Source organism: Balaenoptera ricei, chromosome 2 (assembly GCF_028023285.1).
Source record: "Balaenoptera ricei isolate mBalRic1 chromosome 2, mBalRic1.hap2, whole genome shotgun sequence".
In the NCBI taxonomy this organism is placed as follows: Eukaryota; Metazoa; Chordata; class Mammalia; order Artiodactyla; family Balaenopteridae; genus Balaenoptera; species Balaenoptera ricei.
The window spans coordinates 82997223-83023566 of record NC_082640.1 but is presented as its reverse complement, the minus strand read 5'-3'; the positions used below and the strand labels follow the sequence as shown (position 1 = coordinate 83023566).

The 26344-nt window shown below is 36.5% G+C and overlaps 1 protein-coding gene across 5 annotated transcripts in view; it reads right to left on the bottom strand.

Annotated features, from left to right (window-relative positions):
* ATOSA (atos homolog A) overlaps positions 1-25923 on the bottom strand; it is an 86185-nt gene extending 60262 nt beyond the window's left edge. For 4 of the 5 annotated variants that reach the window (XM_059913272.1, XM_059913274.1, XM_059913273.1 and 1 more), the window contains exon 1: positions 25318-25425. In XM_059913272.1, the coding sequence (XP_059769255.1) occupies positions 25318-25333 (16 nt within the window). In that variant the 5' untranslated portion in view covers positions 25334-25425. Of the gene's footprint in view, positions 1-25317; positions 25434-25748 lie in introns of those variants that run through there. The other variant, XM_059913276.1, reaches the window with a different exon arrangement.
* Between the last annotated feature and the right edge of the window lie 421 nt (positions 25924-26344).

Genomic DNA, 26344 nt, shown 5'->3' with positions numbered 1-26344 from the left:
CTTGGGTCTACTCAGCATGCCTCTGCCTCCCATCCCTGCCCTTCTCATAGCTCCTCTTCTGCAAATGAGTACTTTATATTGCGAAGGCCACCAAGTCCAAAAAATATAATAGCTTTCCTTATTTTGCCATAATTTTTATAACTCCTATCAAGTTCAAGTTTGGGGGTACACGTAACGAACTGAAAAAACTAAGAAATGCCAGTCTTTTAAAGTTTAGCAACATGTAGGTTCACATAAAACACTTTTTTAACGTTTAAGGTCAATTTATTTTGTAAATTTTCATCTACTATTTGAAATCCTTAACTTACTATAAATATATATGTATCTTTAAAAATGATCAGTAATGGGCACAAAAGCATGAAATGTATTTTGAGTTCTTTTCAAGAAAAGATATATCTCTCCTCTCTTATCAAATAATGCTACCCCTTCTTAATGACAAGCACTTCTTGAAGAGAACAACAATATCAAAACCAATCCTATTCCAAAATATATCATTTGTAGAGATAAAAAATAAAGCTTGACTATTAACTTGGAATTTATATTATATTAATTTTATTCAGACATAAATTACCTAGTGAATTAAAAAGGAGCCACTTACACAACCGGGTGAAACTGGATAAGCAAAATAAAATTGTTCATAAATGGGCAATATACTAATTAGTATTCTGTTCTGCTTTAATTAATTTAAAAGAATCATTAAATCAACTATGTAAAATATAATTTCACAGTATTTGAAATTATGTAAAACTTTTCTTTATATCTAAGATATTTTAAAACTTGCCTATAATTAGTTGGATAAACTGGCTTTTCCAGATCTCATAAACTGTAACCCACATTCTGTTCAATTATTACAAATATTGAATTAGGTTCAATTTAATAAGACTGTACTATATCTGCAGTATTAACTAAGTCAGATATGGAATTATTATATTTAATTAAGGTTTACTTTAATTTTAAAATATAATCTTAAACATTTCTGGTTTGTCTTCAAAATCCTTTATTTTTTCAGTTTTCTATATGGACATTTAATAGAACATGCCACTACCTTTGCAGTTGGATTTTACTACTATCCTTTATCTGAACTGAGAAGTACTAGTCAACAGATCAAATAATTAAGAGGTTATATACAATTTGAGGTAGCATCTTCACAAATCCTTTATAGAAAGACACCATGTCAAAAGTATGTCAAAATTCTCACTAAGCTAAATTCTGACAATCTCTGTCAAATTCAGAAACAATGAATTTCAGTTAAAAATACGTAACTTATATTAAATACATTCTCCTTAACAGCTTTTATTTTAAAAACACCTCCTGCCCCCAAGTACAATTAATACTTCTGTCTAAACCTCATTCTCTTCCCAGTTTTCTCATTTTTATCATATTTTTTCCCCATTAAAGTAAGCATATTGTATTTTGGTTTCTTTTCTCCCTATTCATTGTTCAGATCAGCATTTTAGTAATCTTTTAAGCAATGCTGTTCAAAGAAAACAGGCTATATGAAGCTAAAGAAAATTCCCTAAGTTCAATGTTTTTCAACCTGAGATCATTTTCCTAGACCTATTTATTAAAAATCCACGCAAAGCAAACACTACAACTGTAAACAGCTACAGAAAATTGGAAGCTTAAAAATAAAGCCGTTGAAAACACTTCATTACACACCTTCTCTGTGAAGCCCTTTGTTTCCACTGAAAACCATACTGGAATCCTTGTATAAAATAAGTTGCCTTCTGGCTGTCAATAGCTATACAGTCAGTAACTGAGGGATCCAGATGTCTGCAGTGGTTAAAACAAATGTTCAGCAGTGGGTGCTGATTCCGCTTCCCTCTGTGTAAGGTTTTTCACAAAGGCAGCAGAGTAAGAGCTCACATAGCAACAGCACTCACAGCTGATTGGATGGAGGATATGCTCTGCCGCCCCTGCTCGCTAGGTCCACTACAGCTTCCTGTCTGCTTGGCAGCGCTATCTTGTTGTCTTTGCTCCTCTTACCAACTCAGCCGTGTTTAGGCAACGTGAAAGGAAAGATCAGTAGAACGATAATGACAAAGTATTCTAGCATGAGCCCCTAAAATGTGCGTCTCTGGGTGCTTTTAAAAGGAGAGAAATTCATAGGGCAAACATTTACTTCAGTCAGTGTTTCACATAAAACTGAGGACAAAGAGGGGTGGTGGAGGGAATCAATTTATTACTTCGCATTTCAAGTAAATCAGGCTCTACCAAGTGAAACCCTCTGAAAACAAAGAATACAAAAATTTTCGACAATTAGGATAAAGCATCAACCTCCATCTACCTAGAACTATGAATTACTTTACAACAAAGTTCACAAATTCCAAGAAAAGCACGCAGGACCAGTTAGATAGTTAAAATGAGACAGGGCCTAAAAATAGTCCTCCCTCAAATTTATGCAGTGCCTTTTAAGAGGGCATGAAAAATTGAGGTTAACAGATTGCTTAGAAAAAGATTTTAAAAGGAAAAAATAATTGCTTAGTAAACTCTTGACAACAAGAAAAGATTTAACTAGGTATCTGCATTAATAATATCTCTTCTTACATAAACGACAATGACATAAAATATAAAACAACGACACTGAGCCTGGATTAATTTATTTTCTCTATCATAAAAGTATCTGGAGACAGGAAGGCATAGGAATTTTTTTTACCCCTAGGTTTCAAGTACTGGGCTTCAATGTACCAATCTACACTATCTCTACAAGCTTTAAGAACAAAAACAAAAATCCATCCCCAATTTAAGAAGATGTTTGGGGGAGTCAATGCAAGTGTAGTAGGAGATAAACAGATATGAAGAATCAGAAAAATTCCTCATTTAGGAAATATTTCCCTTGAACTTCACACAAGCTAGGATAGTGTTTTTCAAACTTTTAAAGCAATGGAACCCTTTTAATTTGCATTCTTCTAATAAAATGCATTATTAGTGGTGGCATTAGGATTTCTATACAGGAGGGGTTTGTGGGAGTAGGCAGAGGCAACAGCAGAAGCATACTGTTTATTAGTCAGATCTTTGTTTATGTGGAGTGTCTTGGGGATAGGGCAGAGAGGCTGATGGAAATGTTGGCACTATTAAAGCACCCCATGAGCACCATGAGGCTATTTTTAAATGAGAGGCTACAAACAACACTGCAGTTTCATATCAGCCCCAGAATCTACAGAATTCCTACCCTTGAAAAAGCTTTTAGGATCTCTGGAGCTCTACAGTATACAAACAAGAGATATAACCCGTAAGAGTTAAATCTTATTATTACCTTAGTGTAAGGAAAGAACCTGATCCTTGGCTCCACAATTAGCCAGAGGGAGAGCTGCTAAGCCCTCTGAGAAATAACAAGAGAGATGTGTTTAGGAGCACAATAACCTCGGAGCTAAGTGACTTGGAGAAAGAATGGCATAGTAGAGAGAACAAGGACGCTGGAGTCAGGCTGACCAACCTGGGTTCAAAATATGAATCTGCCATTTACAAACAGTAAGACACTATACAAATTACTAAACTACTCTGAGCTTCAGTTTTTTTATCTATAAAATGGAGTTTACTCACAGGACGATTGTGAAGGCTAAAAGGTGCTCTTGGCCAGCCAGACTGCTTTTTTGGTTACTAAGTTTCTTCAAAACTTAGGGTCTTTGCAAATACTATTCTTCTTTTGCTAGGACTGGTCTCCCACAACCCCTTCCATTGATAAGTCTACATTAAATTTCTCTTCCCCGGGGCAGCTTTCTGTGAGCCAAGACTAGTTTCAGGCTCCCTGTACTTTTTTCTTAGTACTTAGCTCACAGAATGTTAAATAATTATTTGCAAAAAGACTGGTTGGACATTCTCCTCCACGACATTGTAAGTGCTTTAAAGGGAGGTACTACATCTGTCTACATTATTGCTTACCTAACACCATGCCTGATTTATATTCCACATACTATTTTATTTGATTTCATAACCTTGGGAGGTAAATACAAGTATCATTATCTGCATTGTTCAAATAAGAAAATCAGCTCTAAATGTTTATTTACTCAAGTCATACAACTAGAAGTTAAAGGAAATAAATTTTTTAAAATTTTTGGATGAATAACTTTATAATTCAAAATTAACTTCTTCCTATATCTTTGAAAAAAAGAATATATAATCTCTAAACTGTTTTAGAATACTTCCTTTCAGTTAGAATTCTTAAACTTTTTAATTAAAAGCTAATGTTAGCCTGTTTCTATAATCTAAAACTACTGATTAACATATACAAAGAGAACTTATTGAAAAAATATTAACTTTAATCAGAAATATGTAATTATAAGTGAATAAAATGAACTCCAAGAGATATGCCACCTTAAAAAGTAAAATCCAACCAAGAGATTTATTTAGTGAAATGCTTCCTCTGCTACCAGTTTTCTAAATGGTAAATAAATTTCAAAATGGCACTTTATGTAACTCTGAAGAATGCTTGCTTTTTTTCCTGGTTCATCCTGGTACACAAAGCTATAAATAATCTCAACAGTCTACAAGTTAGGAATCTGAATAGGACTTCCCTGGAGGCGCAGTGGTTAAGAATCTGCCTGCCAAGGCAGGGGACAGGGATTCGAGCCCTGGTCCGGGAGGATCCCACATGCTGCGGAGCAACGAAGCCTGTGTGCCACAACTACGGAGCCTGCGCTCTAGAACCTGTGAGCCACAACTGCTGAGCCCACGTTGCACAACTGCTGAGGCCTGCACGCCTAGATCCTGTGCTCCACAACAAGAGAAGCCACCGCGATGAAGAGTAGCCCCCGCCTGCCACAACTAGAGAAAGCCTGCACGCAGCAACAAAGACCCAGCACAGCCAAAAAAAAAAAGAATCTGAATAATATAAAATGCTATACTAAGTGCTAGTCTCAGGTTCTCAATTCTCAACACTCAACCATGAAAAACTCCCTTTTTGCCCAGCGTGGTCATAATTGTACTCTCCATAGACCAGCTCAAGAAATATAAATTATTTATATTATACTAATGTAAGGAAATAAATAGGAAAGCAGATCTTCCATAAGAGTTTTTTAAGGTACATATTCCAAATATAAAATGGAAAAATTTGAATTATCAACTGTTTCAGATCATTTGTGTCCTCTGTTAGCAGAAATAATTGGGAACTATCTACTTTTAAGATACCTTAGAGATAACCATGCTAGCTTGGACAGTTTTTAAACAAAAAGATATAGTGCTAGAAGAAAAAAAAGAACCCTTCAAAGGTAATGATTACATAGCTGCTATATATGTAGGCCCATGGGCCAGGCATGGTGCTAACTTCTTTACATGCTCATCTCCTCTGACTCTGTGGTAGTTAAGTATCCTCACAGATGAGGAAACCGGCCTGTAACCTGCCCAAGTAAGCAGAACTAAGTGGGCAAAGCCAGGAAGTAGGTCTTCCTAAATCTAATATGTGTGCTCCTAACAATTCCTTTCGTAATTACATTTCTATAAGATAAATATGGCATCACATAAGAATAAAGTTTAAATACAGAAATCTCAAGTTAACATTTTCCACTTATTACTCATTCAATAACCACCACTACAGCCCCATTACACCTCAGAACTGTCATTGATACACTACTTATAAAACAGAAAAACAGGATTTGACTGCTAAACAGGGAGCCAGGCTGTAGCTATAGTGAAGGCACAATAAAAGATTCAATCTGTGAAACTTCACTACTTTATGATCACAGAACACATACCTGATTCAGAGAAAGTATAAAGGGAGTATTATAGAAATGAACGTTGAACCAGGAACCACAGATCTGGGTTCTAGTCTAAACTCTACCACTAATGAGCTTTGTGATCTTAAGCACTTCTCTGAAATTGCTGACGTCTAAGTCAGGAATCTTTTTTTTTTTTTTTTTTCCTTTTCTTTTCTTTTTTTTCTGCCTGCAATATTGGTATGTTGTCAGGATCAAATAGGACAAGAAACAATTATTTTGAAAACAGCAAAATGCTACACAAATAGGATATTGTCATCCCTGGTGGTCAGTCTTCTAGGGGTCAGCACAGTAAACATGTTTGCACAAAATCCAGTGTAATTACTGAAAAGATCCCTTAAAGCAGCAAGACATAATGGAGAAGAGCCAGACAGTCTAGGGTTCAAGTTCTTTCCACTTAACAAGCTGTGCTATCAAATTATTTAACCTCCCTCAGTCTATTTCTTCATCTGTAAAGTGGGAGTAATAATTTCTCTAAGAGTTATGATCCATCTAGTCCAATACTTGCTCTCAAGCAATTTAAGTTTCCTCTTTGCTTTTGCAAACATCAGCTCTATAATATGTCACTAAAGAGCAAATGTACATGCATACACACATACACATACCAACAAATAATGGGCAATACATCAGTAGTATTCCATATTAATAACAGTGGGGATAATATTTAAATCTTGACTACCAAAAACAGATTTTTATGACACTGATATTTCTTAAGTTTGTTAAATGATGTCACTTTGACAACACATTTCACAGCTCACTAACTTATTTGCAAGAAAGACTAAACAAAACTAAATTTTACAGTTTTGGGAATTAGGGAAATTTATGGTTTTTCTAATTAAATCAGAGTTTTTATTCAAAAATTATGCTGTCAGGTCACTACTGGGATAAATTAAGCCATAAAAAGCTATATTAATTTCCACTCACATGGAGATTTCTAGTGATCATTATTGCTGAAATGATTATCCAGTGATGTGTACTTATTATGACGTGGTACCAATAAGCCAAGTGGCCAAACAACAATCCAAACATACTGTGTTTTTAAGAGCTAAAACACTTCTTAAATTTAAAATATTAAAATGTACCTGAGAGACTTAATTGGGATTCTCATCTTTCAAAAGATTTGGGGTTATGATGACCTACATTAGTTCCAGGAGCGGAGCCTTGTTTACAAAATCTAAGATCTTGGAGAGAAGAAAATGTTCTAGCCTGCTTTTTGGCATCACTCATACTACATTGTTTTTAAAATGAGCTAGAACAGGGATTATTTATAATCTAAGCTACTGGACAAACACTCTAATAATATCTTATCCACACACTAGTCAGATATAATAAGTATCAAGATCAGGTATAAGAATCCATTTTTAATATCCTATAGTACTTGGTCTTAATAAAAATATCATTATTTATTTTCTTTTTTTAAAAATTAATTAATTAATTAATTTTTGGCTGCATTGGGTCTTCATTGCTGCACACGGGCTTTCTCTAGTTGTGGCGAGCAGGGGCTACTCTTCGTTGTGGTGTGCAGGCTTCTCATTGCAGTGGCTTCTCTCCTGTTGCGGAGCACGGGCTCTAGGTGTGTGGGCTTCAGTAGTTGGGGCACACGGGTTCAGTAGTTGTGGCTCTTGGGCTTCATTGCTCCACGGCATGTGGGATCTTCCCGGGCCAGGGCTTGAACCTGTATCCCCTGCATTGGCAGGCAGATTCTTAAGAAGTCCCCTATCATCATTATTAAGTAAAATATGTGCCAGGATGCACATGGGTTTCCCTTTACCTATACCCATATTTCTTTAAAGATATGATCTGGGATGTTGTTAATCTTCTTCTATTATAAAGAATGGTGGGGCTTCCCTGGTGGCGCAGTGGTTGAGAGTCTGCCTGCCAATGCAGGGGACGCAGGTTCGGGCCCTGGTCTGGGAGGATCCCACATGCCGCGGAGCAACTGGGCCCGTAAGCCACAACTACTGAGCCTGCGCGTCTGGAGCCTGTGCTTGGCAACGAGAGGGGCCGCGATAGTGAGAGGCCCGCGCACCGCGATGAAGAGTGGCCCCCGCTTGCCACAACTAGAGAAAGCCCTCGCACAGAAACGAAGACCCAACAAAGCCATACATACATACATACATACATAAATAAAAAGAATGTAAGCAGACAAGAATAGCATTAAAAAAATTAAAAAAAAAAAAAAGAATGGTACGTTTGATTCAGTCTTAAAAATCTAGAACCAATCGAGGATTTTTTATTCTGATAAAATGATATTTTAGTAAAAGTATTTCCATGGAGATAATGTATCTTACATTTACTTGTCCCTTAGATGATCACAACTTTGTGAAATAAGAATGAAGAGACAGAATCACCTAACCCAGGTTTAATTCCAAGTCCTGGGGTTTTTTTGTTTTTGTTTTTTTCCCCACAACTAGCCATCACTGGTAATGTCATTACCTCTACTAATTATGCCAATAGTCATACAAATGACAGATTCTGCATTTTAAATTTTGGAGAATGTTAACAAAAATCTAGTAAAGTAAATTAGTTATGTGGAATTAAGACAACCTCATGTAGCTTTAACTCAATTGCTAAGCCCTCAAAGTTTTAATAATTTACTTGCATTTTAAAAAATTTTGCTAATTTCAGACTATTTCATATAGTCTTGTTTCCAAATGATGTAACTGAACTCTTCTGGCTACCTGTATCACTGCAAACTCTAATGTATCTAAAACTGAATTAATTTTCCTCTGATTAGGATTCACCATTATTATCACTCCCAATTTCCTAAGCTAACAAACTCTGGAGAGAATAAAAATAGCCATTGATTATGTGTTTAAGTGCCTGATACAACCACTTTACTCAGGTTATGTCATTACAACAAACCTATAAAGTGAATACTATTATTATCTCAATTTTAACCAATGAGGAAACTGAAGCTCAGAGAAGTTAGGTAATTTGATCAAACTTACATAGAGCAGGTGACAAAACCAGAATTTTAACCCAGGTCTTCCTAGTTCTTTTAAATGCTAAAACAATCTGTAGGACTAAATGTGAAATCAATTTAAGGGGCTGGGACTATCATTTTCTTTTTAAATGAAACAGGAAAAAGAAAATATGAGCCACCATTGCATGAGGAAGATTGAGTAATGAGTGTTGCTTAGGAGGAGGGAATGTTGTTATAGGGCAGCAACTTCAGCTGTCTTTGCGGGCAGTCAAAAAAATGTTTAACCTACTGCTCCGTTTGATACTGCCTCTCAGTTACCACCACCCCCTTAATTTTCCCAAATAGGTGTTTGGTTCTTCCTTATCACATTCAACCAACATGGACTTTGGAAGCCTATATTAAAGGCTGATATTAAGTTTCACCTAGTTTGAGAAAGAAGTAGCTGCTAGAGATTTACCACCAGAATGTATGAATTCTGTAACTACTAAATACACTTTTTTGTGTAGAGGGAGAGTTTTCTTTTTCTTCACACAAATGCTACAGTCAACCTGTCAAAGCTTTCCATTTTCAATACAATTTCAGTTTACACAATTATTTTACCCAGCAAGCCAGTGCAAAGTACTTATACTTTGCATACCTTAATAGTTTCTAACCTTTTAGACCAGGAAGGTTTTAGTTGCATCGCCTAGAGGGGAAAATCAACAAGGCCTCATGAACTAAGCACCTCAATTGAAACCTGCACTTACTGAGAATAAATTTCCATTCCTTATTCTCAAAAACGAAATAAAACAGAACAACCAATACATACATACATACCCTATATTCAAACCAAAAATATTTGAGACAACCACAAATAGAAAAGGGTAGTGGAACGTCAAAGTTCTACAAGTCTGTGCAGGCCATCTGATACTCTTTTCCTCTGGGCCAGTTCCCCTACTCCCCACCTGCGCCTCTTCCAAAACAGCACAGGGTAACCTCCAGTCCTGATTTGTCTGTTGACTCAGGGAAAAAAAGTCAGGAAAGACTACATTTGACTACAGGTTCCATAGGGCAAAGATCATGTTAGTTCTTGCTCATGATTGTATTTCCACCACATATGTGCCAGGCACATAGCAGGTGCTCAATGAATATTTGTTTCAGGAGAAGAGAGGGAAAGGAATCTAACTGTCCAAAGTTTTATCATATTTAACAGTAAATTCTAAAAATGATAAGTCATTTTATCCCTATACTATGTAATTCACTAATTTAAAGTTTATTACAGAAGGCACTGTTCATAAGAATTCAGATGACTTTGAATAAAAATTTTTTTTTGCTAAAATATGTGCATTTTGGTAGAAACATTTTAGAAATCAAGAATTTCTGAAACAAAGTCCAGGTGTTTTGTACCAAATCAAAGCAAACATTCCGTGTTGTCAATCCCTTGATTTAGTATAAGAGTCCACATAAATTATAAAATATTAGATGCAATATCCTACAGAACACAGCTGGGGCAAATTGTCTGCCTTGAGTTATATTTAAGCTAGCTAAATACAGAATAAAATACAAGTTAATGGAAGACAAGATTTGAGTGCACTAGCAGGACAACAGAATGGCTAATAACTAGGGTGAACATAAAATTCTTTGTCCAAAACAATGACACATTTAGAGTGAAAGGAGACAACTGTGAAATAGGATTGAACACAAGCGCAACAGGCATAAAACGAGGACCATCCCAGGTAGCATTTAATCCATCCCATCCCCCAAGAAAATGTGAATTTCATGGTTAAAATAGATACATAAAATGGTTTAAAAAAAAAAGATATATAAAATGGTTAACTTAATTTTTTAATGTAAATTTTTTATTCCATGAAACTCACTGATCTGAGTCAAAATATAAAATTTATGATATTTTATGATATCTGAAATACTTTACAACTGTGCATCAGGTTTTTCAAATGTCCTTAAAAAAAAAAAAGTTACCATATGCAACTCACTACGTCCTAGCCTTCTTGTCTGAAGGGAAGGGAAAGAAAGATCAGGTCTTCACCCACAAAGCACTGACAGTGATTAAGCACACAATAGGCACTTAAATGTTTTCTCAAACATCTAATAAATGCCAGCTCTGAGCCAAGCACCATAACAGGTGTGAGGGAAGAAGTCAGATGCTGTGCTGCCCTTGGAGAACAAATACTCTAGTGAAGGAAGCCCAAATTGTGGTATGTGTCCTAGTCTTCTTTCATTTCCTAAAGCATGCCAGGCTCTTTCTAAATTCAGGACCTTTGCACATACTACTCCCTTGGCCTGCAATGTTCTTCTCCTCACTCGTTACACAGCTAGCTCCTTGTTCTTACCTCACTTTTTCAGAGAGGCCTTAGCTAATCATCCCAACCAAAGGGGTCTCCTCCCTGCCCTAAGTTGTCACCCTCTTAACCTTTGTATATTTCCTTCAGAGCACTTAGAACATGTACTTACCTTACTTGTTGAAGAAATGTTAATGTATTAACAATAATAGGTAACATTTATTGAATATTTCTTCAGAATCAAATACTATTCTAAGCACTTTACATGGATTACTTCATTTAACTACTATGACAGTCCTCTATTTAGGTACTATTACTAGCCCTGCTTTTCACATGACAAAACTAAAGATGGATTTCCTCTATAATTCTTAATAATAAGCTTACACTATTTCTTGACTTTTAAATTTTAGGCGTTATGTCTAATTTCTTTATATTCCTTTCTCTTTTTAGCAACCCAGTTTCAAGGATTAAATATTTATTTCACTTTGAGTCTATGTATTACCATTTGACTTTCTTTTAAAAGTATGTATATATTACTTGAGAAGAATGTTAAAATATAATCACCTAGCCTTTGTTCCTTTCAAGTTCCTTGAGTAAGGCTGGATGATCATGATGTCATTTCTGATGCCAGAACCTAGAGGCAACTGTGCTCTTGCTAGAGGTAATATAATACAGAAAAATACTCAACTGGCTAGCAGGTAATTTAAGTTTTACTTTTATAGTTAGACAGGTTACTTCTTTTTTGGGGGGTCTTATGTTTTCTCAACTGTAAAAATGAAAGAGACTCACACTCTCTAAGGACCTTTCCAAATCTGATGTCTAGCAATAGCATAGCTTTGAGAGTAATTTCAGAATAACAAAAGCATTTTCATGTCCTGAGCTCTTCATAATGGAATTTAATCTGTACCACGATGTAACCTGATGATTTTTTTTTTCATTGTTAGTCATTCAGAGTCCCCTGGCAGATACCTGAACTCTGCAACATAAGCTACAAGAAACAGCACAGGCCAGGGTTGTTATATGCTGGACTACAGAAACATGTCTCCAGGACTAGCATTCAACCAACAGAATAATTACCAAGATTTGAGGATACTTCCTCAAAGGCATTGGTATGTTCCTTATTCCAACTTCTGAAGAGCAAGTATACCAACTTAAGAACACACATGCCCAGAGAAACAATTTTTAAGAAAGGAGTTATGAATGATGGAAAATAAGATTTCCTGCTGTGCTCTTTCTACCACAATACACTGCTGAATAAACCCCTCTTATGACCAAAATTTTTTTCTTGAAGCTTTGGTGTGAAAAGTGTTTATTTGGTTGGGTAGTGGAGAAGATATATGTTCGTTCTCTCCTTAACACAGCTAGAAAAGCTTATCAGTGTTGTGGGGAATCTCCTTACTCTTAATGCTCACATGCAGTTGGGAGGTACAAGCGCTTCTAATCCTACAGAGTTCATTAAGTTTCTGCCAGCAATTGTCTGGAATGAGAGAAGGAATCTCCAACTTCATCCTGTTCTTCTCCCCTTTATTTGTTCTAACACACAGCTACTTTAAAATAAACTGTGCAGTTTACTACTCTGACCAAAGAATATCATAAAACAATAGCCATGGTATTATCAGTATTGTGTGCCATCTTAATATTCCCAAGAATTTTCATAAAAGGCAATACATACTAATCCCTCATATATTACAACGAATGGTGGTGAAGGGAAAAACATGTAGAGAAGAAAACAGCCAACAGTAGAGAGGAGTGTCAGGTAATTTTTATAATACCAGGTAATAATGTAATTTTGAGGGCTAAAAAACTGAATTTAAGACTGTCAGACATTCAATAATATCTCTGTTCTGGTTTACAATGAAATTATATAAATGTACTGCCGAATTATTCTTCCAAAAAGTTCTCTTAATCATATGAAACAGTAATTAATGGTGCCCCACTATCGAATGAATGAAGCTCAAAGTCCTTAGCTTGACATTCAAAACCCGAATCCCCTCATTCTTAAGTAACCCTTCCAATTCACATTAGTCTACCTGCTAGCCCTCAAACATCTTTATTGCTCATGTCCTCTCTTCCAATCTTCCCCCTCTTAATCTCTGTAAAATTTCCATCTATCCAAATCATACTGTCTTTTAAGGCTCAATACAGCTGCTGTCTCTGCCAAAAGACAGGCTTTGCCCTGAAATTAATCATACCAGCTGAAATTAACCATTCCCTACGAACTCTGATAGTAGACATTACTTTTACCATTTACTGTATTCAGTTATGAGTATCTTGTATTATGTTTGTTTGTGTGTTTGTTTGTAGTTATCTCATTTGATCCTTCCAATAACCTTGAGAAGTGGGAATAAATATTCCCATTTAGAAACAAAAATGGACACTGTAGAATTAATTCTTACAGTTATAAAACTAACAAATCACAGAAAAATAATGCAAAAAGTTTTCCAGTAATAAGTTTTATGCTGCACCACAAAGATATTAAAATGCATGCAAGCATTCATTCAATGACAAATATTTATTGAGCAGCTACTAAATGCCAGGCACCAGTTCATGCATGGGGGAACACAGCAGTGGACAAACGCCACTAAGTCCCTGCCCTCATGAAGTTTACGCTCCTATTGGGAGAAAAACAAAAAAAGCAAATAAATAAACATAGAACAGCAGGTCAGTAGTGATAAGGACTATGAAGAGTAATGCAGAGTCAACAGACAATAAAAGAAGTGTACTCTTTTGATAGGATGATCTAGGAAGGCTTCTTTGAGGAGGTGACAACTGAGCAGAAAGTCAAATGAAGTAAAAGACAGTCATGAGACTTATATTCCAAAAGGGAACAGCAAATGAATGCCAAGTCGCCATGGTGCCAATGTGCTTGTGGTGACTGAAGAACAGCAAGATCGATGTGCCTAGAGTACAGGGAACCTTAGAAGAGTACCAAAAAATGAGGCCAGATGGGTAGCATGAAGCTTCAGGATTAAAAATGGAATTCTTCCCAATGCAAAAAAAATTTTAAATATAATTCTTTTTCAATTGAAAAAGTCTTAGAATTTCACCAATACTCATTTTCCTCTTAGATCTACTTAGTCCAGGTAATTTTTAAAAAGCTAAATAAAATAAGGAAAAATCTGCTAAAATCCTAATTAACTGTCCTATTTACATGACCTAATTTTTTTTTCCAGAAGCCAATCATTTTATTTACTTGTACCTTTACATATTCTTATGGTGTACTCCAAAAGCTTTCTAAATGTTGTTCAAACATCAGGGTCTAACTCCTTTTCTGTAACAGAAAGCAACTTACTTCCTTAAAAGGCAGTTGACTATAGACAATACCAGGACAACTAGAGAAATATGAATATAAACAGTATATTAGATATTAGCATTGTGCTAATAGATTTCTGGGGTGGGATAACTGTATTGCAGGTATGTAGGAGAATGTTTTTATTTTTAGGAGACACACAGTGGTATGATGGTAAATGTTTAACAACTAGTTCTGCCAAGAAAAAAAAACAAAGCCCTGGTTTGTAGCACTGCCAATTTCCATGGTGTAAATGCTGGTACCATTGTTGATTTCAAGCAACCAACTTGATGCAGAGCTGGGAAGAAATGTACACAATCAGCTTTCACACGCTGTTACCAGCCAGTTCCATACTGAAGTACACAGGGTTGAAGTGTCATGATGTCTGCCACTTACTCTCAATTTATAGAAACAAAAAACAAAACAAAACAAAAAAGCCCCTATGTCTGTCTGTCTAACCACTTACCTATCTACTGACCTCCCACTCAAGAGAGATAAAACAAAAGTGGTAAGATGTTCACAATCCATGAAAAGTATTTGGATGTTAACTGTATGATTCCAACTTTTCTTGTGGGTTTGAAATAGAGCAAGCAATGTACGGAAGTTTAAAGAAATCCTATGGCCAACTCTTTTGTATGCCAAAAAATTTGTTTGTATATCAAAAATTATTTTGTATGTCAAAAAAAATTTGGGAAGTATACCAAATATGATATAGAGCTTTAACTTAAAGTTATTTTTAAGATCAAAACCTTGGAATTCCCTAGCAGTCCAGTGGTTAGGAGTCCACATTTTCACTGCCGAGGGCTCAGGTTCAATCCCGGGAGCTAAGATCCCGCAAGCCGCACAGCGCAGCCAAAAAAAAAAAAAGATCAAAACGTTTTTAAAAAAAGCAATTTGCCAATACTGAATGCTAAATTTATACGTTCTCCTACTATTATGAATTTAAGTAGAAGTGACCCACTGGATAATGCAACAAACCATGATATGTCTTCACAAAAGAAAATGGCTGATTTGGTTAAAAAATGTAAAAGAATTCTCTAGATGTCAGGGTAAAGTTTTATCAATATAAATGGCCCGATTTTAGCTATTGTTATCAAATTTTAATTCCATTCAGAATATATAAGTTTAATAAGTGGGAAAATAAAAAATGGGAACTTCATATTAATTTAAAATGTTAATGCCTAACTATAAACTAGTTGTGCTCTCAAAAAGGATAAGTTTTAAAGTCCAAATAATAGTCATACTTTGAATAAATATTATTTATAAATAATAAATAAATAAATAACAATTATAAATAGTTAAGTTATGACTAGATTCCCAGACTAGCCTACCAAAGGTTTCTTAACCTATAATATTAGCCCATTTCTTACAGCATCATGGAACAAGTGTAAATTCTGGGTCACAGAAGCAGAAGGGCCATGCTCCAAGCACTGAAATCAATCCTAGCTTATATTCTAAAATAAAGAAAAAAGCAATTTGGGGCACCATCTGACCATTCTAATAATTTCCATCAACCTCCTTCTAGTGTCCACCCCCACCCGAATCTCTTTGCCTTAACGCTGCTCTAAATGCTCTTAATGGTGTATGATCGCCCAGAAATAGTTGGTGTGCTCCAATTACCTACTTTCCCTCTCCCCTTGCATGCACGTTACAGATGTGTAGTTCAGTACTTGTTTCGAGTTCCTCTAGTTGTATATTCCAGAATACAAGGTTCAGAGTGACAAACAATAAGGGCCTATTGATCTCTTATGCCTTTTATGATTAACTTTCACAACAGAGCACTGAAACATTCATTTCCTCAGTGCAGCTGATCCAAGTTGTGTATCCTTGGAAATAAAACACTCACCAATCTCTATCCCGTGCCAGGCACAAGCTAGGTGCTGAACCATAGGTTCTCAGTTCGTCTTTCCCACAATCCTTAAGGTTGATGTTATTAGAACAAAAAGAACTGAAGTTCTGACAGGTTATGTAATTTGTTCAAGGTCATTTGGCTGATAAGTGCTGAAGTTAGAATTTCTAAGTTTGACCCTAAAGCCTTAGGGTCTTAACTCTTCCTTTTTAGCATGCTGAAATTTGAGCTAACTTTATAACAAAATATGCCTATTATTTCAATAATCCTGAAACAAGTATAATTAAATATACATTTATTAATCTAAATGGATCCCTTGTTGGTGTAATTTCAATCAGAATAACAAGGGGAAACTTTAAAAACAGTAAAAACCAGGCACTGTGTGAATGGATAATTTTAGACAGAATGAACCCACCTAAAATACACTTGGGAGCACCTGGCCCTTTGCTCATCTGTACAGATGATCCTGTCCATAGGGCAAACCAGTCAACATATATAGCATTTCACACCTTATATAAAGTTCTTTGACACATTATCTTACCTGAAACTCAGAAGCAACACTTTGAGCCCAGTACAATTTACAGATGAGAAAACAGGCTTGGAAGTTGACCCAAGTCACAGAACCTGTAAGTGACAGAATGAGCCCCAAATCTAAACTCTAAATCCTTTGAGTCTTTATCCTACTTATACTCAGAAATCTGAAGTTATCCAACAAATTTAATCTCTCTTTCTTTCAAAGAAATAGTAACAGGAACAAATTCAGCATGGTGGTTGGAGAGCGGAGAGCTACCAGCAGATGTCTGTGTGTGGATCATTTGTTAAGTAGATGTATATAAACTGGGGACCACCTATACCAAACAGCTTTTGCCTACTTCTTTTTTTTTTTTTTTTTCCTACTTCTTATTTTACAGCATTTTATTTCAATTTAATCAATTTTAAAATATAACCTTTTTTTAACTTCTTATTTTACATTATAATTTACTAACAATGTTGTGATAGTTTCAGGTGTACAGCAAAGTGATTCAATTATACATATACATGTATCTATTCTTTTTCAACTTCTTTTCCCATTTAGGTTGTCACATAATACTGAGCAGAGTTCCCTGTGCTATACAGTAGGTCCTTGTTGGTTAAATATAACCTTCTTTTAAGGTAAGTTATGGGCAAATGTATCTTAAATCTGTTTTTTTAAATTAGGTATAAAGTTGTGATAATAGCCTAACAGTCAATAATGCAAACAAATTCCTAAAGTGAGAGAATTTCAGGTGGTGACACTAAATCAATGATTGCTAATCATCTGCTTCTACTTCTATTTGCTCCACAAATATTGGGATATACTAGTGATTCATTCTTTCAGCAAATATATATTAAGCACCTCCTACGCACCTACCATGTATAAGGCTATCTGCTAGGTGATGGAAATATAGTCGTGAACAAGAGATAAGGTTCTTGTCCTCATGGAACTTAAAATCAAGTTGTGGAGACAGACAATAAGCAAAGAAAAAAATCACAAAATGTGATAAATGTGGGACTTCCCTGGTGGCGCAGTGGTTAAGAATCCGCCTGCCAATGCAGGGGACACGGGTTCGAGCCCTGGTCTGGGAAGATCCCACATGCCGCGGAGCAACTAAGCCCGTGTGCCATAACTACTGAGCCTGCGCTCTAGAGCCCGCAAGCCACAACTACTGAAGCCCGCGTGCCTAGAGCCCGCGCTCCGCAACAAGAGAAGCCACCGCAATGAGAAGCCCGCACACCACAACGAAGAGTAGCCCCTGCTCGCCACAACTAGAGAAAGCCTGCACACAGCAACGAAGACCCAATGCAGCCAAAGATTAAAAAAAAAAAAAAAATGTGGTAAATGCTATGAAGGAAACAGACTGCGGAGACACAGAACAATATAGGACACTAATTTAATAAATAATAACAGCTAGCATTAACTGAGCACTTTAGATAGAGTAGTCAGAGAACATCTCTCTGAAAAGTGATATTTAAACCAAGGTCAGAAGAATGACAAAGAGCTACCCATGTGATAACTGGGGAGAAAGGCTTTTCAGGCAGAAGAAATAGTGCACACAAACAAGGCTGTGAATGGTCATCGAAAACCTAAAAGGTGGCCAATGGAATTGGGCATGCTGAACAAGGGGAAGAGATGCAAAAAGTCTTATTATAATTTTACTGGATGAGTTTCTTTTATATGAAAAGGAATATACGAGAAATCTCAACTCAGGTTATTGCTAGGTCTGTCTTTGGTATTACACATGGATTAATGTCTAATATTTTGACTAGCTACTGGCATTTTTAGCCAGTCCATCCTGTTTCAGTTTAAAAAGAAAGTCTGACATAATCAACGTCAGATTTTTCACCCATTTGAGCAAAGACAGAATTAACTATTGACAAATTGACTTTGGTTTACCTACTAAGAAAGAAATACTGTTTCCTGGTACTACAATTTTGCTTTTTCATTAAAAAAAAAAAGTCAGTATTAAGTTAGAATTTCTAAGTTTAACATTCCCTCAGTTTTTAAAAACTTCAGCCTTAAAGGGGGGGAAAATAACTACCATAATTAGGTGCAAAGTTGAGAAGGACAAAAGAATAAATGAATATAAATATTCTTCATTTAACAACTAATTTTTTTCTATACTTGTTCACAATACAGAATGCTTAGGCCCCATGGGTTTCTTCACATTTTGAAAAGGAAATCAGCTTTTGAGTCACTCTCCCTATGTACACATTAGCCTCTCAATTCTGCCTTCCAATTATCTTTTTTCTCATCTTTCAAAGAAATGACAGTGTTCCACCCACTGAATCACTTCCTTCTTACAGAATGACAGGCAAAAACATAGGGAACCTCAATGTCAGTCCCTTTAGTACTGAATCTCAGAAGTTGTATCAAGCCAGCAATTATTTGACAGCTACTGATGTGTCAAGACCCATCAATGCAAATGGATGAAAGATCAACAGTAGTCATTTTTGGACTTGAGATCACAGGGAGTATACAAAACATATACAGCTTAATTAGCCCCTTTCTTTTGTCCTCCCCAGCTTTCCCTAAATGATTGACTTCTTAATTAGAATATGTCCAATTGTAGCAAGAGCAGTTCACATTTGAATGTCTACTATATCCCAGCCATAGTTCTAAGCACATTACATGCACTAACTTATTTACTCAAAGTAACCCTAAGGCAAGGAACTATTACTTGCTCCATTGTAAAGATGAAGAAGGTGAGGCACAAATAAGATATACAGTTTTCCAAGATCACAATAATTAGCAAATCTGTTTTTCATTTTCCTCAGGCCTATTTTAAAACAAATTTGGTCCCAATATCTTATAATATTTTAATATAACATACTCCTACCAGTCAGAGGGTTAAGAGCATGTACCCAAGCTTATTTCAAATCTGGGCTAGCCCTCTTATTAGCTGCGTAACCTTGGGTAAGTTACCAAACCTCTCTCTCTGACTCAATTTCATTTATCTATAAAATGGAGATGACAATAGCATCTAATTCCTTGAACATTTGTGATGTTTAAATGAGTTACATATATAAACTACTTGGAATAGTGCCTGGCACATAGTATGTAGAAGAGTTAGCTGTTATTAGTAATAGTACCACACCACCTCCACCCAGGGAATTTAGCAAAAGCCTGATCTATTTAATCTAGTCAACACTTCTTCTCCTCTAACATCTGTCATTTGTATTGTCTGACTTACATTGGCTAACAATGAACTATTCTTAGCAAGTAAGCAACACATCTAACTCCCATGCTATTTTTTTCTAGTCCTTACCACTTCTTTCCTCCTATTTCAGTTGCCCAGGAAGAACTATTTGAGATTAAAATGGTTCGCATTACACTCTAGGCAAGTTCATAAGCCATCGCAATACAAAAGCTAAAGCCTAAATTTGTAACACAATCAAAAAGGGGGTTTCTTAGTCTGTTCAGCCTGCTATAACAAAATACCATAAACTAGGTGGCTTATAAACAACAAGCTGTTTATTTCTCACAGTTATGAAGGCTGGAAAGTCCAAGATCAAGACACTAACAGATTTGGACATCTGGTGAGGACCAGCTTTCTCATTAGGCAGCTGTCTTTTCATTATAACCTCAGAGGGTGGAAGGGGTAAGGGCACTTTCTTGGGTCTCTTTCATAAGGGCACTAATGCCATTCATGAGGTCTTCACCCTCATGACCTCATCACCTACCAAAGGCCCCTACCTCCTACTACTATCATCTTAGGGCTTAGGATTTCAACACATGGATTTTGGGGGCACACAAGTATTCAATCTACAGCAGAGGGAAAAAACTAAGCATTCCTCTCAGTTTTAACCTCAAAAAATCAAATTGATTGGTATTTTATTTGTGGAACAGGTTTTGCACTAATAGTTTTTACTTAAGAATTATAAATGACTTACAATATGTGTTCAAATATGAATTGAAACAAAGTATGTTTAAATTATTAATGCCTTGATGATTTCCTAGATGTTATAGGCCTTAACCTTTCATAACAGTTGATAAGCTCAGACAACATTCTTAGAAATGTCTGATGAAGAAACTGTTTCTAACCAAAGCATAAAGCATAGCAAAATTGACATTTATCTTTTATATTAAAAAGATTTTGATTCTACTTAAATTGTTAAACAATACCATGAACTTAGGACTTCTGAAACCTTGGGACTTTTGAAATCAAAACATAAGCTTATATTCTATTATTTTGAAATATATTTTTATAGAAAAAATATGCATTCAAAAACATACAAAATTAGAAATACCATACATTTATAACATAAATAAATATTAAATGTTAAAAACATAAAATGCTTTAATTGCTTCTATGCAAAGACCATACTTTAGACATCTCTTGAAACACTGGGCATTCAATATCTAACTAGGATCAGATCCAAACTTTACATCCTTGAGTACAAGGTGCAGTAACATCGTTTAACCTCTCCAGCTGCCCAGCTCTAGTCAGAATTTAACACCATTTAAAAATATATTTCCAGGAAGCTTGGTCCACCCATGCCACCCCCTACATATAGAGGTTAAGATGTAATTGTAATAACAAATGACACAGAAATAAATTACACATACATCAAGCATCCTTTCATAGCTTTTGTATCTTCTCAGATAACTACACATTAAAAGCCTGCTAAATCTGCTTGAGCCTTAGCAGGTTACAGGCTATGAATGCAAAACGAAACAAGATACTATTAGGTTATTGCACATTTGACTATTTCTTTACCTCTGTTGAACATACTTTATAACTGACCAACATATAACCGTCTGTAATATCTTGTTTAACATGGTAATTATCATTTATTTAAAACCTAAAATGTGCCAACCAGTGTCGTATTTCATTCTAACAACTATGAGAAGTTGGAATTATCCCCATTTTACAGACAAAGAACCTGAGACTCTCAGAGATAAAGGAGATTAATGAAGATTACACAGCTAGCAAGTAATGGAACAAGGATACAAATACAGGTCTGATTCCAAAACCTGTGCTAATGATAACATCAAAGACTCATCTTTGGCAGCATTGCACAAGTAATGTTATATAACTGCTTAAAAATTTAAAAAAAGAAAAGAGAAAAAAAAGATTTACCTCAGACTATAGTAAAATTCTATTGACTACTGTGAAACGTAGCCACTGTACAGTAACATCTTAATTATCTGGAAGTACAGTAGAAGGTCTTTTAATTTTCACTTAATCAACTAGCAAGATTGTCCAATGCTTTCCATATCTTCCATAGAAGCAAACTGACAGACATGAGCAGCTAATAAGTTACTTTCCAGTTGCCTGCACACTTCTACTCCTACTAGTTGAGTTGTATGCTTAAGTAGTATCTGATGTTTATTCCCAAACCTGCTTATGCGAATTTATTTTAAAACTATATAAATCAATGAAATGAATGCAAAAAAAGGTTATTTCTGTGAAAACTATGTTGAATGCTTTGGAAAGCACATATTTTGATGAACATAATTTTGATGAATATATATTCCCTCTCCTCCCAAAACAAATTTCTGTTGACTACACAAATATTCTTGTAATTCCTGGTGTACACAGACACCTATAAAATTGTGTGAAACATTAAAAAAGAATTTAACACTTTTTAAATGTAAAATATTCCACCCTTGGATTTTTTTGCAGTCTTATTCTACTTTAAAGAAATCAAAAGTAGAAATCTTAGGTGTACATTTTTGATGTGGTTTACACAGGAAAGATCATATCTAACTCTGAAAAATAGACCCCATTTCACCACCAGAAAAGGGCCTTGAGCCTACACCAAAAGACAAGTGAAATAATTAAGGCTGTTATTTTTTCTGATTCCTCATTTAAACTAACTTTTTAGATTAGCCAACCAACTACCACATGCAACCATGTAGGATAAGAGGGTCCTTTTGTACTTAGAAACTTTCTGAAGCACAGCTGTATACCACTAAGCAAATATCTCAGAGTTTCTACACTAGAATTTGTATACTTTCTTAGCTTCTGAATGAATATCTGAAGGTTTTCCTATTTATTCTCATTTTTTAGAGAACTCAGTGCTAAGCATGGTTATCTAGTTCTTTATCCCAGAGACTAAAAGCAGTAAAATTAAAAGGAGACAAGGGCTTCCCTGGTGGCGCAGTGGTTGAGAATCTGCCTGCCAATGCAGGGGACACGGGTTCGAGCCCTGGTCTGGGAAGATCACGCATGCCGCGGAGCAGCTGGGCCCGTGAGCCACAATTACTGAGCCTGCGTGTCTGGAGCCTGTGCTCCGCAACAAGAGAGGCCGCGATAGTGAGAGGCCCGCGCATCGCGATGAAGAGTGGCCCCCACTTGCCACAACTAGAGAAAGCCCTCGCACAGAAACGAAGACCCAACACAGCCATAAATAAATAAATAAAAGAAACCTTACAAAAAAAAAAAAAAAAAAGGAGACAAGAATAAGCACATTGACAACAAAGACTGTTGACAGCATGGGAATTCAAAAATCAGATCTTAAAAAAAATAGGCTGAAGTGGTTTAAGCTAGAGGAAAAAAAAAATAAATCTCTGTCCACATATCATGATTACAACTGAAAATATTTTTGGCATTTAAAGAGTAAAGTTTCAGTTATCCAGAAAATTAACTCATATAGAATAGTTTCTTAGATACCAATGTAGAAAAAGTGAAGTATTACTGTTGTCAAGCTCTCCCATAATTGTGCCTTGCCAACCACAGGTCAAGAAATCAATTCAATGGGTTATGCAAGCAATTTTTAACAATAGAAATAGAACAGAAAGTACAAGACCACACTGCACATAGTAAGAGTAAGTATGTTTTGTGCAAAGTTTATTTCAGTATTTCTATACTACTTTGCAAAGTAAAAGATACTACTTACCCTAGGTCCTGGTCAAAAGAAAGACATGGGCCTAAAGATTCATATTATAAAATACAGTCACAATACTAAACTTTCAATCGCCTCATTTTTACACCATAATGCTAAAGATAGCTACAATTTTAACGAGAAAAAAGACACTTCTTTAGGAGTCTTGATGCATAAATGTATTTATTTTTCCTAGTAATCTACATTAATATATAACATTTTATTGTGTTTAGTACTAGTTTTGTCCAAAATAGAGACTGTGTGCAAATACTATTTTTTTAACTGCTTAGGGGACTTCTCTGGTGGTCCAGTGGGTAAGTCTCTGCCCTCCCAATGCAGGGGGTCCGGGTTCCATCCCTGGTCAGGAAACTAAATCCCGCGTGCATGCGGCAACTAAAAGATCCTGCATGCCGCAACGAAGACCTGGTACAGCCAAAATTTAAAAAATAAACAAACAAACAAACCAACAAACCTGCGTAGGACCTTAAAGCAACTTTTACAACAACCAGCAAAACAAAAACAAAAAACAAATAGCGACTCTGATTTTCTTTGCTTGTTTATTTTGAGATGCAATTACTGACCTTGGTGCCATCTTTCCAAAGTCACAGATGAAATCTAAAAGTCTAAACTTGGCATTCTACACAAGCAACCTGCTTAGTAACAATATTCTTGCTAATACTTAATTCATACAAAGCTGATTTTAAGAAACAACCAAACACTTAAAACTAATCCACTAAATTAAGTATGGCTTTCTCCACTTCTTTCTAGTGTATTTTAAGACAATATTATCAAAGATGTATTTTAATAGAAAAGAAAATTTGACTTTCTAATCCAGTTTGAAAAAATATATGGAAAAAATAACCAGTTTAATACATATCTTTTAAAATTTTTTTATTTTATTTTTTAAAATTATCATTTATTGATTGATCGATTGACTGCCATGTTGAGGCCTGCGGGATCTTAGTTCCCCCACCAAGGATCAAACCTGTGCCCCCTGCAGTGGAAGCACAGAGTCCTAACCACTGGACCGCCAGGGAATTTCCCATATCTTTTTTTAAATGAGCATCTAATTCATAAAGATAAATTAACATTTCCAATCTGAAAGTCTCAGATTTGGAAGGAACTCTGTCATCTAGTCCAACTCCCTACCAAATACATTAATCCTCTTCCTACAATGTTCCTTGGACTCAAATTCCCATATGACAAACTCCTAACTACCACTATATTAAAATCTTCTAAAGTTTGTCCTTGCAATGGTCAATCAAAAGTAGATTGATAAATGAGTTTTCAATTCCTTTGAAGTCCTTGAGAAACACAGTATATGCATTATTCCCATAAGTCCTGAAAATACAGGTTTAGAAAGGAAATGGCACATTTACAGTACTTATTATAGGGATTTCAGTAGCCCTGTGTATATATTGATACACTGGACAAAGCCCTGGAGTACTTTGCAAACTTTTAGAGTTTGCCTAAAGCACAAAAATCAGCAATGACAAATAATATTTGTGAACTCAAACAATCTTAAATTTTCTCAGTTTATCAAGTTCAAATTCTCAAGTTGAAAAAACTTTTAAACTTCTTTAAAATTGAAGTTAGATTGAACCTAAAAATGAGTAATGTAACTCTAAAATGATACCAAGTATTTTGGCAACAGATACAAGTGCTGTTCTTGGCAATTTCATTTTTAATATCTCTTGAAACTAATACTTTGAAGACACTTTTGAAGAATGTATTCTCCCATCTAGTTCCTAACTCTTCCATGCGCCCTTCTCTACCTTACCATCTGGAATCTGTAACAGAAACAAATAATCAAACGTAATTCACAAAGAGTTGATCCTGCCGCAGAATTAGGTTAACGTTTCTAAAATGGGGCACAGAAAAAAAAAAAAAAAATCCTACTTAAATCAATAATTTACCTCGGTCTGGCTTCATTTTCACGCCAATTTCCACCCAAGGTGCTGTGAAATACACGTGTGGGTTCTTTCAACAGGCTCGCCGCCGATTCTGTGGCTACTGCTCCGTTTTCAAAATGCTAAAAGAGATCAAAATAAAGTTAATCTGGTCTTGCCCTCAACACTCGATCTTGCAAGAAACTACTGCTAACAGGCCCCTTCCTGGCACTAAGTGCGGTGACAGCACCATCCGCAGGTCTGAAAAAAGCAAAACTCTGCACCGCCTCCCCCGTCTCCTCCGGACCAAGCACCCCTCTTCCCCGCCCCTGTGCTCTCCAGGCCAACGTGTCCTTCTTTGACACAGCGTCTCTGAACCAAAAGGAAGATCTATTTATAACCTGAAGGTACAGGCAGGGGAAAAAAAAGAAAGATTCAAGCAACACAAGGTAACTAACCCCTTTGTAAGAGAAACACCGCTGGGAACAGTGGCACCTCCGCAGTGGCTGGTATAGAAATGCTCCGACCTGGTGACTTGGGCGCAGGAAACTCTTCAAGACCCCAAGCGCCTCGCCTACAGCTCCGCCCGCCCCGCCGGGCCTCACCTGTGTAATTACCCTCTGGCTAGTCTTCCTGCCTCAACCGCGGCCAAGTTGACACAATGAGAGGGTCAGAAAGAAACGCGAGTCATCTCCTCGTGCCCAGCCCCCAGTCCCAAACGAACTCTACTGGGCTGTCCCGGGTCGCCCCCGCGGCCCTGCGAGGCCGGGCCTGAGGTCGTCCCGGGAAGGTGGTTACGGCCGGGCGCTCGCCCCTGCTCGGCGCAGCCTGCCCGTGCGGCCCCCTTCCGTCCCGCCGCGGCCCCGATTTCCTTCAGCCACGCCGTCCGGAGCGCCGCGCCAGCCCTTTTCCCCGCCGGAGAGTTGTTTTCATGGCTCCCTCGGCCGACCTCTGCTGACTAACTCGCTCTCCTCTCCCGTCCCAATCCCTCCTCCTCTTGGCACTTCTCTCAGCCGCTCGCCCAGCGGCTCACATCACACTCCCACCTCAGACG